The following is a 17,711-nucleotide window of genomic DNA, read 5'->3' on the forward strand; positions in this document are numbered from 1 at the left end:
GTTAAATAACTTACTCAAGGTATCACAGCTAGGAAATGACATGGCTGGGATTTAAATTTAAGGAGACACAACTCCAGACACCTCCATAGGCAACGTAAAATTGGCTTTCACTCCCTACAATTCTGTATTCATTTCACAAAATCTGAGCTCTATGACTTGTCAGTCTCTAAACACTAGGAATAGAGCAAAGAACAAGACAAATAAAACCCCAACTCACAGAATTTGTATTCTAATTGGGGTTTTAGATGAATACTGTAAGGCTGTGATAAAAGCCATAAAGGGGTGCCTGGGTGGCTCAGTGGGTTAAGCCTCTGCCTTCAGCTCAGGTCATGATCTCGGGGTCCTGGGATTGAGTCCCGCATCGGGCTCTCTGCTCCCCAGGGAGCCTGCTTCCTCCTCTCTCTCTCTGCCTGCCTCTCTGCCTACTTGTGATCTCTGTCTGTCAAATAAATAAATACTTTAAAAAAAAAAGCCATAAAGAAAATAATAAAAGGAACAGAAATAAAGTGTGTATGCACTGAAAAATATTTTAGAGAGGGTGGGCAGGGAAAGCCTCTCTGAGCAAGTAACATTTCAGGTACAGACCTGAAAAAACTGCAGGTACAGACAATGACAAGTAACAATTTCTTATCAGTGCACTATAGAACATAATTGTTAAGCCACAGTGTACATTTACCCCCTCCAAATCAGCACTTACACAGACAGGTTTAAATAACTTTAGGTCACAGATTGACACTGTAATTGACCTGGATTCAGTATAGTATTTTGATAAGCACAACATATAGATTCATATAGTATTTTGATATGGGCACAGGATCTGGGATCAGATAACAGAAATAACAGAATGCTCTGTTGTCTTCTAGATATGTAATCTTGGGCTAGCCTTCTTGGGCTTCAGACCTTTATTTACAAAACGTTGATAAGAGTAGCAATTACTCACTTCCCACTCCAGGTTGTTGGAAGAGTTGCAAAGTGTTTTATGCAAGGTCTGGTACAAAAGGATGTATATTTATTAATATTTACATTGCTATCACACATATTTGTATGACAGTGCACCACTGCAGATGGTGCAGGGTCCGACATATAATAGTGGACTGATCTACAGAGGAAAAAAGAAACCTGTCCTTGAAGGGCTCAGTTCTAACAGGGGGGACAACAGTTAATATCAAATAATAATTATTATTTTAATAAAACAGAGGTAGAATATGATGGGAACACAGAAGAATGATACTGGCATGACTTTCTTCCAAGAATGCTAAAATATTTCTGATAAAAAGTGCCAGGGCGCTGAAGCTACTGATAATTACTTCATATAAAATTTGTCTCACCACCTCTGTGACAGGGGGGCCAATAAAGTTCTCAACTTACTTTTTCAGGAATACTGTCTTTGACCCTCTAAAGGAGATCAAATACCCTACTTCTTTACGTCTATAAAATCCATCTGCTTTAGTGTAATTACTACTTCAATGTTTACTGATTACTAATAGGGTATACATAGTAGATCTGGGATGGAAACCAGAAATATGGAGCGATAAGGGCATTGTATGGTGGTGGTGGTGGTAAGGGAATGAAAGGGTGGGGGGGAATTTGCATTAGGGAGGCCTATGATCTCTCAATAGATAACCAAGCACGCTTCCTTTATAAATGTGTAATAGTTAGGCAGGGATGCTAACATTTACTTAAAAAAAAAAAAAAATTAGTTAAATTTATATCCAAGGCAGACTCAAGAGGTATTTCATCACAACAGTCATCACTGACTGTTTATATAATTACATAAATCATTGTATAAGCTAGGGATTTACCTCAATCCCCCATGTTCATCTTAGCACCCAAAACATGAGAGAACTTTAGAAAACTAAAAAAGGACACAGCCATTTTTAATTCTTCATTGGAAGCCAGAAGATGGGGATGGAGGTTGGTGAAATCAAGACATTTCCCAGATAAGAAATATAATGACTGATAGGACAGAATAAGGGACTATAGATAATACAGAACTAAATTTTCAGAGCTGAGAGGAAAATTAAGCATGGGTGCGTTCTAGAGTGGGGGATGGGGACAGGAAGAGGGAAAGAGAGAATCTTAAGTGGGCTCCACGCTAGGGCTCAATCCGATGACCCTGAAATCATGACGAGCCAAAATCAAGAGTCACATGCTTAACTGAGTCATACAGAAGTCCCTAGAAACTAAGAAGTCTAACACAGTTCCAACTGATTTAAAGAACTCCTCAAGCTTTTTATTCCATCTTTTCTACAGCTTGACTTATTATTTTGCTTTTAAAAAAGCAATTCCTAAATAAGTCAGAAAAAAAATGTAATTAAATAGGGTAAAATTTCTAAATCAGTCTGGTTACTTATAATGTTAATAAAAAGGTTTCATGAATGACAGAATAGTAATTTTCAGTTAACGTTTTGGTATTATATTATTTAGTCTATGGTACACATAATTAGAAAGGATCTGAGGTGATCACTGTTTCCACTCACACTTCTCAAACTTCAATATACACATGAATCATCTTTGGATATCGTAAAATGCCAGGTTTTGATCTGATTTGTCTGGGATGGGGTTGAAATTTTACATTTTCAACAAGTGCCCTAGGATACCAAATCTGCTCATCTGGGAACTACACTTTGCATAGCAAAGATCTAATTAGAGGCTCTCAGCGTATAGTATTCAAAACTCTATCAGAGGATCTATGGGGTGTCTCTTTTCCAATGACATATCTGCATTAGGCCAGATTTTCTTTATACATTTCAACCAAATAAAAAATATTGTAATTGATTTCATACAGAAACAGATACAAGAACCCAACCGTCTTCTTTCCGACCAGACATTAAAGACAGTTGCAAAAATGTAAAAATGCTGTTCTTTTCACTAAATCTTTAAAATTAGTTTTGGAAAAAATCGTATTTTGCGAAAATGTTATTGATGTCAACATATATTGGGCTTTTTATATTATTAATCAATATATAATATATAAAATATATAAATATATAATATATAAAATTTGGTGTTAATTTCTAATATGGTAAAATAGATATAACACAAATGAAAGCTCTTTGGGGTCTTCAGTAATTTTTATGAGTATAAAAGGGTCCTGATAAAAAGAGTCTGACAGCCACTGAGCTAAATCATTCAAGTCTAGTAGCTGCTATCTTAATCTCCTCAAAAGATTTTAATGGATAGATTCTCAAACCTCTACAGGCCTTTGCAATGTTGTATAAACTTATCAAGTTCTTTATCATCAATTATGATTTTTCTTCCTTTTTATTTAGTCTCCTCTAGGTTAAAGAAAACAATTGCTGAGCTCCTCCCTCTTTTAATTAGCATTAGCATGTAAGTCCCTTCACTCAAGAAATCTAAAGGAATAGGTATCCCTGCTTTTTGAAAGTTTGTATTATGCCACTTTGCTTTTATGAAAGACCTACATTAGTACCTGTTTTCACTAACCAAAAGAAAACCAAAGAGAACTTTTGCTTTTATGAAAAAGGCCAAAAAGTGAAAACAGAATTCAGGGCTTATTTTGCAGTGAGCCAGTAAAGACACAGTATATACCCTGAGCAGCAAGAATGGCAATGCCAAGCTCTGTCCCCTGGGAGCTACATTCAGCATCAAGATACTATAGCTTTGAATTGTGCCTATGAACACCTGTGCTTTATCTTGACTTATTTTATGTGTTTGTTAGCAAGATATGTCCTAAGATATTAGAAAAAAGCCTGAGAGTGGTTATTTTCAGGGTCTGAAAGTACTCAAAATATTTTAATATAAATTCTTTCACTTTATGCCTTTGCAACTAATAAAAGATTACACAGGAATGCTCTGCTTATGGATAGTGAAGGAAACCTATAGCTCTTAAAAGTGAAAATGATGGGTCTCAATCATAAAGTTCTCATGAATCAGGAATTGCCTGAAACATTTGAGGGTTTTTTTTGTTGTTGTTGTTTTTAAGATTTTATTTATTTATTTGTCAGAGAGAGAGAGAGAGCAAGAGTGAGCACAGGCAGATAGAGTGGCAGGCAGAGGCAGAGGGAGAAGCAGGCTCCCTGCTGAGCAAGGAGCCCGATATGGGACTCCATCCCAGGACTCTGGGATCATGACCTGAGCCGAAAGCAGCCGCTTAACCAACTGAGCCACCCAGGCGTCCCTGTTGTTGTTGTTTTTTTTAAAGATTTCATCATTTATTTGAGAGAGAGAAAGAGAGAGACAGAGTGTAAGAGAGCACAAACAGTGGAGAGGGAAAAGCAGGCTGCTCATCGAACAGGGAGCCTGTTGTGGGGCTTAATCCCAGGATCCTGGGATCATGATGTGAGCCAAAGGCAGCCACCCAACCGACTGAGCCACCCAGGTGGCCGGAAACATTTGAGGTATTAATAAGTGAAATTATTGGGGCGCCTGGGTGGCTCAGTGGGTTAAGCCGCTGCCTTCGGCTCAGGTCATGATCTCAGGGTCCTGGGATCGAGCCCCGCATCAGGCTCTCTGCTCAGCAGGGAGCCTGCTTCCTCCTCTCTCTCTGACTGCCTCTCTGCCTGCTTGTGATCTCTCTCTCTCTCTGTCAAATAAATAAATAAATAAATATTTAAAAAAAAAAAATAAGTGAAATTATTATCTGGTTTTCCCTATGAAATCTCAGAAAAGAAAGTGCAAGTGATCACAGTGTTAAAAATAATGGTGACATACTTCAACAAAATACAGACCTAGCCTCGTAACGGAAAGAGTTACTTATAAAATAGTTGTTTAGAAATTACAACTATGAGGGGCGCCTGGATGGCATAGTTGGTTAGCATCCAACTCTTGGTTTTAGCTCAGGCTATGATCTGATGGTCCTGGGATGAGTCCTACATTCAGCTCCACACTCAGCACAGAGTCTGCCTGAGTCTATCTCCCTCTGCCCCTCCTGTTCGTTCTCTCTAAAATAAATAAATAAATCTTTTTAAAAAATTACAAATAAGAGATTTGAGAATCAATGGAAAAGTATGTGTATAGATGGCTTTCTTGAATATACTTCATATCCTGGAATTTTGATTTTTTCTAATTATTAAAGTCATTGTTTCCAGCTCTATTTGTACCAAATAGTTTTACTCGTCCTATAATATGTATTGCTTTTATATGTGTATCAGTTTCTACTTGTTATGATTCAATTTCATTTTAGGATAATTTTGTTAATACTTCAAAGGTGGCCTTATGTTTCATTCCTCTTTTGCAAGGTAAATTCAAACTTCCAAACCTACACAATGTCTGACCAACTATATTTGGGATTCCTCTAGTTAACAATCATTTATTCTTCAAAATATTACTAAGTGCCTACAATGTTCCATATGCTATGCTATCAACAGAATATGTATAAAAAAAGACTTGATAAATCAGGCTCTGGGACATTATATATGTCTTTTAAGACATTATACATTTCATCCTTTCTGTTCCCAGTCCCTCTCCAGAAGGGACGGTAGCTATAGGTTCAAACAGTTTAACAATGAGAAAAGGAGGAAGAAATAAAATTTGCCGAACATAACAAATGTGGTACAGTTATACAATGGAATATTATTCAGTCATAAGAAAGGATGAAATGCTGATGAAAAGAATGAAATACATGCTACAACATGAGTAAACCCTGAAAACACTCTGCTAATGTTTTCAAAGCATAATACAAAAGACGTAACAGAAAATGTGTAACACAAAAGGGTCCTATATCATATGATTCCATTTGTAAGAAATGTCCACAATAGGCAAATCAAATCCAGAGACATAAAGTAGATTAGTGGTTGACAGGACCTCAGTGGAAGGGGGAATGGAGAGTGACTGCCAATGGGTACAGAATTTCTTTTTGGGGGTGACAGAAAGGTTCAATATGAATATATTAAAAAACTGAATTGTACATCTTAAACTAGTTAAGTGATAAATTTATGGTATGTGAATTTTTCTTTTTTTTTTTTTAAAGATTTTATTTATTTATTTGACAGAGATGACAAGTAGGCAGAGAGGCAGGCAGAGAGAGAGAGAGAGGGGGAAGCAGGCTCCATGCTGAGCAGAGAGCCCGATGCGCGGCTTGATCCCAGGACTCTGGGATCATAACCTGAGCTGAAGTTAGAGGCTTTAACCCACTGAGCCACCCAGGCACCCCCGTATATGAATTTTTTCTTAAAACGTGGTGAAAAACTGAAAACAGGCTACATACTATACTAAGAATATGGAAAAGTGGTATTGGCCTTTTTCAGTTCTATTACATTAACATGAAAAACTCATTTAAGAAGGGGATTTTGAGCTCGGATCTGCATCTGCAAAAAAAGATACATTTGTTAGGGGACCTGGGTGGTTCAGTCATGATCCCTTGAGACATTTTCAATATCAACCTTGATTTAGAGAAATAATAAGTAAGTTAATTTGCAAGATTAATCAGAGAGACTTATCACTAAATAACAGAGACAGCCCAGTCAATACCTATTTCGAGTCTCTAACAACAGGTTACAAAACAGCAGAGCCATTTTCTGCTGGTACATAACAAATTTACCCCCTTTTCAAAAGAGAAATATTTATAAGACCAACAAAGGAGGATGGTATGTTAAGAGTGCTTAAATACATGGCTATCTAATGTGTATTTCATCTACCCAGTCTGTTTGATATAAGAAAAAAACATTCAGGGACACCTGGGTAGCTCAGCTGGGTAAGCATCTGCCTTCAGCTCAGGTCATGATCCCAGGATCCTGGGATTGAGTCCTGCATCGAGCTCCTTGCTCAGTGAGGAATCTGCTTCTCCTTCTGCCTGTTGCTTCCTCTGTTGTTCATTCTCTCTCTGACAAATAAATAAATACCAATTTAAAAAAAATTTATCATTGTTGTCAAGTAAATATTGGCTCATAAACCTTTGTGTTTAAAATCCAGAATGATCCCTCAAGCAGATGTTATTTCTAAGACCAATACCAGTAATAAGTATGGCCCCTGAAAAAATGCTTATATGTTAAAACCTCTTATGTTTTCATCACAGAATTAAAGTGATAGTTCTACTTTTGAGAGAGAGAAGAGAATGCCCACAAATTTTCAGAGCTAATAATTTAAGTAGCTACTTGCTTGCATTGAGATTCTCTTATCCACTATAAGCACAGAGGTAAAAAGCATTCTATTACAGGAACATTACTGCCACTTTTACAGATTAGTAATTATTTACAGAACTCTTCAGTGGAGAATTTTTTCAAGAAGTTCTGGTGACGTGTGTTTAGAATAGCAGTCAACAATTTTTTTCTGTTAGGAGCCCAAACAGTACATATTTTAATCTTTTAGAACCACACAGTCTGTTTCAGTTATTCTGCCATTGTCATGTGTGAAAACAGACAAAGATAATACAGAAACAAATCAGTGTGGCTGTACTTTATTACTTTATTTATGGACACTAAAATGCCCACATGACATGACCTGCTTTTCTTCTTTTGAATTTTACCCCCCAATCACTTAAAATGTAGAAACCGTTCTTAAGTCACGGGTTATACAAAAATAGCCAGCTAGATCTGGCCCATGGTTCATAGTTCACTAATTCCTGGTTTAGAGTATAATAGAATGAATAAAAGTAATAGGCTTTAAGTTAGTAAATAAAATACACAAATCATTCCATATGCAAATTTATAATTTTATAGCCTTAAAATTTAAAGTTATATATTTAATCTTATAATCAAAATTAATGATCAAGATCCATCTTATCTTCTTAAGAGGATATATTTTTACAATGCGTATTTATTCTGTATTATTTATTTTCATAAATGGTAAGTGAAAAAGAACAACTTAGCTTAACTGAATTCTAATTTATAAAGGTGTCTTATGACACCGAGCCCAGTCTTAAAGTACTGCAATCATTCTCCCAATGCTCGAGGATAGTCTAAGCTTTCCTTTCTTCTCTTATCCTTTGTTTCTTTCTTTTCCCACTTCTAAACTCTATAGACATACAAATTATAGATTTCTCACATGCAACACTATTAGTCTCTCCCTACTTAATATCATTTCCCAACCTGTTCAAACTCAATTAGGCACCATTCTTTTATGCTTCCATTAAGTAGCTATCCCTAGAATAACTGTTTATATACCATATGGTAACTATCTGGCTTGTCTTTTCTCCTTCCCCTAACAAGTTCTTAAGAGACAAGGATTTGGGTTTTACAAGAATATTCAATACCGAGTATCTAGAAAAATACCTGGAACAGAGCAGACTTAAATATTTGCTGGGAGCACCTGGGTGGCTCAGTGGTAAAGTGTCTTCCTTCAGCTCAGGTCATGATCCCAGGGTCCTGGGATTGAGCCCCAAATCGTCGGGCTCCAGGCTTAGTGGGAAGCATGCTTCTCCCTTTCCCATGCCCCCTGCTTGTGTTCCCTCTCTCGCTTTGTGTCTCTCTCTCTCAAATAAATAAATAAAATCTTCTAAAAAAAAATTTGTTGGATGAACGCATGAACTATTATGGGTTGAATTCTTGCCCTCCCAAAAGATATGTTAAAATTCCAACCCTCAGTATCTCAGAATCTGACCTTATTTGAAAACAGATCATTGCAATTACAAGTACAACCCCAGAGTGGGGAGGGCTCTTAATACACTCTGACTGGTGTCCTTCTAAGAAGAGAAGACATAGACAGATGAGGAAGGACCACCATGTGAGACAGACACTGAAGTGCTGCAGATGCAAGCCAAGAAATGCTAAGGATTGCTAGCTAACCATCAGAAGGTAAGAGGCAACAAAAAAAGTACTTCCCTCCACGTGTCAGAGAGCATGACCTTGCTATAACCTTGATTTTGGACCTCTGGCCTCAGAATTGTGAGACAATATATTTCTGCCGATTTAAATCATCCAGTTTGTGGCCCTTTGTTATAACAGCTCCCTATGCTCAAATACTTGGTGAACCAATTTATACCTCAGGTGTATACAGTTTCCTGTGTCTCTCTATACCTCAAATCTCAACTCTTCCTTGAAAGTTAGCTAAAAAAAATTAATATGTGTGGATGTGGTAAGGTATCTTAATGTAATATGATACAATAGATGACTAAATTCACATATTTGAATTCAAAAAAGGATTTGATGGACCTATCAAAACAAGTGGGTCAAAAATTTAAAAAATTAATTTAAAAAAAGTAGGTGGTTCAAATTTGTTTTAGTATAGTATTTTGTCAACTAGTCTGTCATTTCTAGCAAAATCAGGAGAGTTAATGAAAGGAAATAAAATCCCAGGCAACTTTAAAAAAAAGGGCAAATTACCCTTAGGAAACATAATAAATAAATAAATAAATACATACATACATATAATTCACTTATAAAATTACTTATTATTCCTATAGTTAATTTTTAAAAAAAGATTTTATTTATTTATTTGATAGAGAGAGAGAGATCACAAGTAGGCTGGGGGGGGGGAAGCAGACTCCCCGCTGAGCAGAGAGCTCGATGTGGGGTTTGATCCCAGGACCCTGAGATCATGACCTGAGCTGAAGGCAGAGGCTTAACCCACTGAGCCACCCAGACGCCCCTCTATAGTTAATTTTTTTTTTCTAAAGATTTTATTTATTTGACAAAGATCACAAGTAGGCAGAGGCAGGCAGAGAGAGAGAGGGAAGTAGGTTCCCCACTGAGCGGAGAGCCCGATGCGGGGCTCGATCCCAGGACCCTGAGATCATGACCTGAGCCAAAGGCAGAGGCTTAACCCACTGAGCCACCCAGGCGCCCCTATAGTTAATTTTTAAAAATAAACTCTTATTGGTTATTTCACTGAAAAAGTTTACAACTATGTGTTTATCTTCTCTTATACAGATTGTGTAATTACCGTGGGAGGGGAATATGACGTATCAAGAGATAGGTCTCTTTTTTCACATTAGAAAATTACCAGAAACCAACCACTACCCAGTCTTTTGTTTTTTCAACTTTATCCCTAAATTCTGTTCATTAACTAAGAGTCAGCCTTTTTTTTTTTAAATTCTTTCTCACAAGTAAAATACCCATACTTGCCAAGCCTTATGTTTTTTTAAGAACTGTATTTGCAGATTCAATTATCTTGTATATAGAAAATCCTAAGGAATCTACTAAAAAACTATTATAAATTCAAGTAAATTTGTCAGTTTCAAAACTCAGTATGCAAAAATTAATAGTATTTGTAATGTACAATCAAAAATTGAAATAAAAAACTCAATTCCATTTATAATAGAATTCCCCCCCCAAATATATTATTCAGGAATAAACATAATTTAAAAAGTAGAAGATTTATACTCTGAAAACTATAAAACACCACTGAAAGAAATTACAAAAGATCTAAGTAAATGGAAAAACATCCCATGTTCATGAACTAGAAGACTCAGGATGGTTGTCATGTGTCCAAACTCATCTACAGATTCAATGCCATAGTTAACCAGATCCCAGCTGAACTACAAAAATTGACAAGCTGATTCTAAAATTTATATAGAGTTGCAAAGGACCAAGAAGAGCCGAAACCTGAAGAATAAATAAAAGGACTCACACTTAACGAATTCAAAACTTACTATAAAGCCAAGATATACAGATCCATGGAACAGAATTGAGGGTCCAGGAGTAAATTCATGTGCCTATGGTCAACTGCTTTTCAGCAAGGGTGAAATCATTTAATGGAGAAATAATAGTCTTTTCAACAAAGGGTAGTGGGACAGTTGGATAGTTGTCACAAGCAAAAGAAATCAAGTTAAAACCCTTACCTCACACCACATACAAAAATTATCTCAAAATGAAACAAAGATCTAATTATAAGAACTAAAACTATAAAACTCCAAGAAGAAAACACACAGGGGTAAATGTTCATGACTTGAGGTTTGGAAATGGATTCTTAGATATGACACCAAAAGCATGAGAAAAACAAAAGATAATATACATTAAACTCGGCCTCATCAAAATGAAAAACTTTTGTGTCCTAAAGGGCACTAGTAATATAATGACACTATTAAGAAATTACAACTGGGGTGTCTGAGGTGGCTTAATCAGTTAAGTGTCTGACTCTTGATTTAGGCTCAGGTCATGATCTCAGGATCAAGAGACTGAGCCCTGTGTCGGGCTCTACACTCAGCATGGAGTGTACTTGAGATTCTCTGACTCTCTCTGCCCTTCCCCTGGCTCTCTCTCTCAAATAAATTAATAAATCTTTAAGAAAAAATTCAACTGACAGAATGGGAGTAAATAATTGGAAATCATCTATCTCATAAAGGATTTCTATCCAGAATATACGAAGAACTCATACAGCTCAGTAATAAAAAGACAAATAACCCAATTAAAAACCAAGTAAAGGATCTGAATAGTCATTTTTCCAAAGGAGAAAAGACATACAGTTAATAAGCTTTTATCAGCATACTGTAATTAGAAATGTTTGCTTACACATTTATCTTCTATATTGGAGCTAGTTTTCTGAAGACAGGGAATATATGTTATTCATCTTTAATTATCTGATGTCAGGCTCTGAACTTGGTATGTAGCATGTGTTTGCATGTGAGACTTATTTTATATTTGGGATAGTGCTAAAGGTAAAGACAGAATTAAACAAATACTTTGTAGAGATAAGGTTACAAATCTTAAAGAAGAATATAAAGCAGTAAAAATAAACAGCAAGCACCTATATATAGTGCTTATTGTATACTAAGCACCATTTTAAATGCTTTATATTAATTCAATTTTTGAACTCCTAAATAAAATAATCAATTACAAATAAAACGCTATGATTGAGATCAGTTGAGAAGCCTGGAAAAGGTGAAAATCATTATGTAGTGAAGCCCATCACATAAAATTTTGTGGGGGAAGTCTGTTAAATCCAGTATAAAAACTGACTGGATAGCAAAAGAGCATGCATACAAGGTAAATAGCACGTACAAATGGAGAGGAAAAAAGGAAAGGATGTGGCAGATGTGCAAGATAATAAAGAGGACTGGCAGGGCGCCTGGGTGGCTCAGTGGGTTAAAGCTTCTGCCTTCAGCTCGGGTCAGGATCCCAGAGTCCTGGGATCAAGCCCCGCGTCGGGCTCTCTGCTCAGCGGGGAGCCTGCTTCCTCTTCTCGCTCTCTGCCTGCCTCTCTGCCTATTTGTGATCTCTGTTTGTCAAATAAATAAATAAAATCTTTAAAAAAAATAAAAATAAAATAAAAATAAAAAATAAAGAGGACTGGCTTGACTAAAAAAGGTGTTTAGACAAAGATGAAGAAGAGCGAAGATTATAGTAAGAATTTGTATATGCTTTCATAAGCAAACTGGTATCATGAAAGCTTCTTATACCAAAAAGAAATAGCAAGGAAATTCAACTCGTTCAAGTGAAGTAGAAAAACAAGTTCATAATGTTAACTACTTCAGGATGGCAGTGTAAGGTGTGAATTAAGTAAGATATGAAATCAGAGTTCTGACAATGGGAACGAAGAAGGACTATACCTAAGAGTTATTCTGAACCAAGAACCTGATAAATAGCATCTGGTGAATAGAAAAACAAGGAATCAAATATACTTCTTGAGGTTTCAAGAATTCTAAATAAAATGCAGGGAGGATTTATTTATTTATTTTCTAGATAAAATACAGAGGTATTCATTCCAGTGACTATCCTATCCTACTCCCCAAAGAAAAAAGGGATAATGTAAATTATTAGGCATTGGGGGAAAACTGGGGAATACTGAACTTGGGATATAGATATAGAACTCAGATATCTAAGAAGCAAAGCAGATGAATTTTCTAAGGGCAAAGTAGAATAGTGATTAGGATAGTCATCAGAATTATCTGAAGGCTAAACAAACTACACTTACTACATTTCTCTTGCCCTTGCCCAGCCTGAGAAAAAGAAAGTAGGGGGCAACAGCTGTAGATTAAGAGACATACAATAAAGTACCTTCTGTGGACCCTGATAGGTCCTATTTTGAACACTGACTGTAGACAGACATCTCTGAAACAATGGGAGAAATATCCTAATAGGTGAGGGTATTCAGATGATCCAGAAATTACTGTTAGCCTAAAACCCTTGTAGTTACTTATAAATGATTTAATAAATTCATAAATCAATTTTAAACCACTTAGGGAAAGGTCTGTGAACAAAGCAACCTGAGTAAAAGCATTATTTTTAACTCAGATAATATGTTTTATGGTCGGAGGAAATGAGAACTTAGAAGAATAAATTAGGGCTAGATCAGTAGTAATGAGACTATTTTTAAACATAATATATCTCAAAATAAAGCTTTAAGTGTATGCAAGGAGAATCCAGAATATACTGGTACTTCTTTGATCTTTATTTTTGCTCTCACTAAATCAGAAGCAATAAAATCTCTCAACTCCTTCTTCCCCCAGCGACTGAGTATGTTTTCTACTATTGCTCCCTTTTGCATGGTTCAATGATATCCAGCTTAGCATTCCTTTTTTTGGTGTGACTTAAGCTCACTAATCAATCAGGGTAAGACTTACACTGGTCACTCGACGGTAGATCTGAGCAGCATTTTGGCATTCTGAGTAAGGATATTCAGATGTGGCCATCTCAAGCATGCACATCCCAAAAGCATAAACGTCAACAGATTCATCATATTTTTCCTCATACATCTCAGGGGCCATGAACTCTGGGGTACCTTAAATTAAAAGAACAATTTAGACTCAATGTGAGCAGAGGCTACAGATGTTACTCACCTGGGGGAGAAGCAGAGGGGTTGACCTGTGAGATAGAAGCAAGTGGAAGGGGGGGGGAAGAGAAAAAGAGAAGAGTGGTGGGGGCAGGGAAGAGGAAGAAAATCTTAGTTTCTTCCACCAAATATGTCAGAACTTCTGCTGCATGGCCTTCATAAAAGAAACCAGGACAGGGTCAGGTGTTTATTTATTTACTGTTTCAAATGGATTACTGTTATACAATGTCAAAATAGAAACTTGGATAATAGAAAAACTGATATAATTCATAATGAAAACAAATGGAAGGAAAAGTAAGAGACGAGCAAGAAATAAAGAGGATACAATGGCATCTACCAGTAAGACAAGATGGGTTAAAAAAGATCAAAATACTTGCCTGCCCCCTGCTGTATGGTAGTTGTAAGGTTGGTATTTATAGCTAGTCTTTGGCCATTAATTCCACCTGATCAATTTCACTTTTAAGGAGGCCATGCAGTGAAAAATCCAACATTCAATATGTTTTTTAAAAGAAAAAAAAAGTGTAATGGTCTATAAAGGCCACTCACCAGAACCCTTTCTTTACATACTTACCATACCACCTGCAGTACACAAATAAGTCTACTGCAGATAACAAGAAATACAATGAAGGACATCTTACAGATCTTACAGACAAAAAACAAATACACATAAATGAAGAACTTAAATACAGACTGAGTTACAAGCATAGAGTATGTGATCCCACAGACCAGGTTTTCCAATGGTTCCAAAGAAATTAAGTCTGGATATCTCAAACTGTAGGACATTTCCAAGAACAGGCTTACATAGCATGGTTTAAACAACAACAAAAAAAAAGGCGGGGGGGGGGGGGGGAAACCTCTCTTGAGTTAGAGATTTTTTTTTTTTTTTTGAAGATTTTATTTATTTGACAGAGAGAAATCACAAGTAAGCAGAGAGGCAGGCAGAGAGAGAGAGGAGGAAGCAGGCTCCCTGCTGAGCAGAAAGCCCGATGCGGGGCTCGAACCCAGGACCTGGGATCATGACCTGAGCCGAAGGCAGCGGCTTAACCCACTGAGCCACCCAGGCGCCCCGAGTTAGAGATTTTTAAGGAGTCAAAGACAATCAAAGAAATGTTTCCTTTTCCTGTAAGGAAGGCAAAAAGGAAATTCAGCTTTAAATAACTCTTTCCCAATTCTTCTTGTTGATCTATTTTAAGAAAATCTAAAAATAGTATTCCAAATCCAAGTCACATAATATTCCATGGAGGACACTATTTTAGAAGAATGTATAAATTACTGGTGTTTTATGGTTTTCTCTTAATACATAAAATTCCAGCGCACTTAAAAATTAATGGTTTCCTTGCTGTCACCAACTTTGGGGGGAGAATAGAATATCTGCAAAGATTTCAAATTTTCAAAGTGTCATATCCTCTTCAGAGAGTGAAAGCTTATCAAAGTAATAAGCATTAAATTATTTTTCCGGCTGCAACTCTATAACATATAGTTGAAAGTCTGAAAGGACAGGCTTGTTCTTGGAGCAGTGATTCTAAACAAGGGGTGATTTTGTTACCCAGGGACATTTAGTCCAGAGACATTTTTGGTTATAACAACTGTGGGAGAGCTGGAAAGGGGATGTGCTCCTGGCATCTAAATAATCTTATAATGCACTAGAAAGCCCTTACAACAAAGAACTATCCAAATGTAAAATAACACTAGGGTTGAAAAGCTCTGTTTCAGATATATCTTCTGAAGAGTAGGAGTAAGAAAAGTTAAAAGCAAGTACTCAGAATAAACTCATTTTCACATTTTAAAATAAAGTCTTAACAGGTAGATACTTTTGAATACATATAATCTAACACTTTTTTAGTAAACTACATATAAATTCAATTTCTTTCATAAGAAAGTAACTCTATATGTATTATATAGTAATTATTATACAGTACTTATATAAATAACTACATAATTAATACATATCAACGGAATGACCCAGTAAGATTGATAGTTGCATAAGGTTTTGTCAACAAAATTCCCTTTACTTCTCTTCACATAACTTTATGAAACAGTTAGTCTTCCAGATGATTCCAGAAGCATATAGAGAACTCCACATGTCATAAGTAAAACTGATCACTTCCTGAGTTCAAGCTAGGAATTTTCGAAGGCTTATTTCACATAATGAAAATTCTAACAGGGTCAGGTATCAAAATAAAAGGAGTATCAGATAACCGGTTGGGATGCAAGGTACACCTGAAACATACCTATCACACTCTTGGCAAAAGAAGCCCGCTTCAGGGTTGCCAGACCTAGGTCTCCAATCTTGACTGAGCCTGTAGGGCCAGTGATAAAGATGTTGTCACACTTAAGATCTCGGTGAATAATAGGTGGAGTTCGAGTATGAAGAAACTGAAGTCCTTTAAGGATTTGACGGCACCAACTTCTTAGAACTTTGATCTTCATCACCTTAAACCTTTTCAGGTACCTAGAAAAGGCAAAGTATACCAAACAGGTTATCAATGATATGAGTTTACTGCTTTGAAGAATTCCATTAAATTCTAGCATATCTGAGATGGGAATATCAAATTTACAATATTAAGATTCAGTAACCTTAAAAGTTAGTGATACTTTTAACAAGGCTAAAGAGGAAAGAATAACAAGTGGTTGGTAAATGAATTCTAATAACAAAACACAAAAAACGAATTCCTTAAAACTGGATCACTACTAAAATAGTTTAGAAGTTAAGAGATAGAAAAATAAACAACAAAAATTTTTAAAAAGCTAAGGGGTAGAATTTGACTTCTGGTAAATGGTGAAGTAATTCTTACTGGACACAGATATAATTATAAACTGTAGTAAAAAAATATAAAAACAACCACTTCAAGGCTCTTGAGAGCAATCAAAATTAGGCATGAATTGAAAGGGAGCTCACATGAGGGAAAAAGGAAGCACTGCTTGAGCTTCCTATTTTCTAAATCTTTTCAGTTGAGGAAATGCTCTAGCCTGAATGTACAGATCAGCTCAAATTAAATAGAAGCCTGTAGCCTTATTAGCTGAGAAACAGAAAAAGTTCAAGATGACCACAGCATCTAGAACAGTGCTGTCCAAAAGAACTTTCTATAGTGACAGTCTGCTCAATATAGTATTCACTATACAAATATAAATTAAAATTTAAAATTCCATTTTTCAGCTGCATTAGCCACATTTTAAATGTTTAACAGCCACATATATCAAGTGGCTACCATTTTGGATTGTACAAATTATAAAACATTTCCATCACCACAAAGAGTTCCAGTGGACAGCAGAGACCTAGAAAGTAAAGGAGGGAAATCCCAGAAGGGTAGTACAGAAGGGGAGTCCCAAATCCTGAATAGTCATTCTGCCCAAATCTCTTTGAAGGTAATAAAAATGTTCTATACCTTAATCGGATTTTGATTACAAGAGTGAATATGCCTTGTCAAAACTCATAGAACGATACCATTATGACTAACTACACTTTTCATTGTATTTAAATTTTACTGTAAGGAAAAACAAAGCATATAAATATTAGAACTTTAATGAAATAAGCACTTGAGTGTTTACACGTGAAACATACTGAGGTCTACACCTTACTTTGGAATAAATAAAATTAGGAAAGATAGGGAAATGATTAGATGGACATATGTGGTAAAGTAAATGCAGCAAAAATTAATAATAGAACTTAGGCAGTGAATATGTACATGTTCATTGGTAGTTCTTTCATTTTTTTCTGTATAACTGAAAAATTCTAGGAGAAAATTTTGGGAAAAAGTTGAGTCTGGCTTCTATCTTTTTCACATTTACAAAATGATCAAGTATATAAAATATAATAGATAACTATATATTAACCTTGTAACTTATAATTTCATTAAATTTGTTTAGAATCACTGGAATTTTCTATGTGAACAATTACATAACCTGCAAACAAGGGCAGTGGTATTTCTTACATTCCCATCTTTATGCCTTTTACTAGTTTTCCCTGCGTTTATGTCTTATTTAATGGGTGGCCCTCTGAAACAATAGTGAATGTAAGTGGTTAAAACAAGTATTCTTGCTTTGTTCCTAATCTCAGGAGCAATGGTTAAGTTTGACATATTAGTTATAGGTTGGTGGATGTT

At 35.9% G+C, this 17,711-nt stretch overlaps 1 protein-coding gene across 13 annotated transcripts in view; it reads right to left on the reverse strand.

Moving 5' to 3' along the window:
• WNK1 (WNK lysine deficient protein kinase 1) overlaps positions 1-17,711 on the reverse strand; it is a 156,636-nt gene that overhangs the window by 56,905 nt on the left and 82,020 nt on the right. For all 13 annotated transcript variants that reach the window (XM_047741436.1, XM_047741425.1, XM_047741428.1 and 10 more), the window contains exons 3-4: positions 15,840-16,060; positions 13,400-13,557 (exon numbers count right to left, since the gene is read on the reverse strand). In XM_047741436.1, coding sequence (XP_047597392.1) covers positions 13,400-13,557; positions 15,840-16,060 — 379 coding nt within the window. The remainder of the gene's footprint in view (positions 1-13,399; positions 13,558-15,839; positions 16,061-17,711) is intronic.

The sequence above is a fragment of the Lutra lutra genome, chromosome 8 (genome assembly GCF_902655055.1).
Source record: "Lutra lutra chromosome 8, mLutLut1.2, whole genome shotgun sequence".
Classification (NCBI taxonomy): domain Eukaryota; kingdom Metazoa; phylum Chordata; class Mammalia; order Carnivora; family Mustelidae; genus Lutra; species Lutra lutra.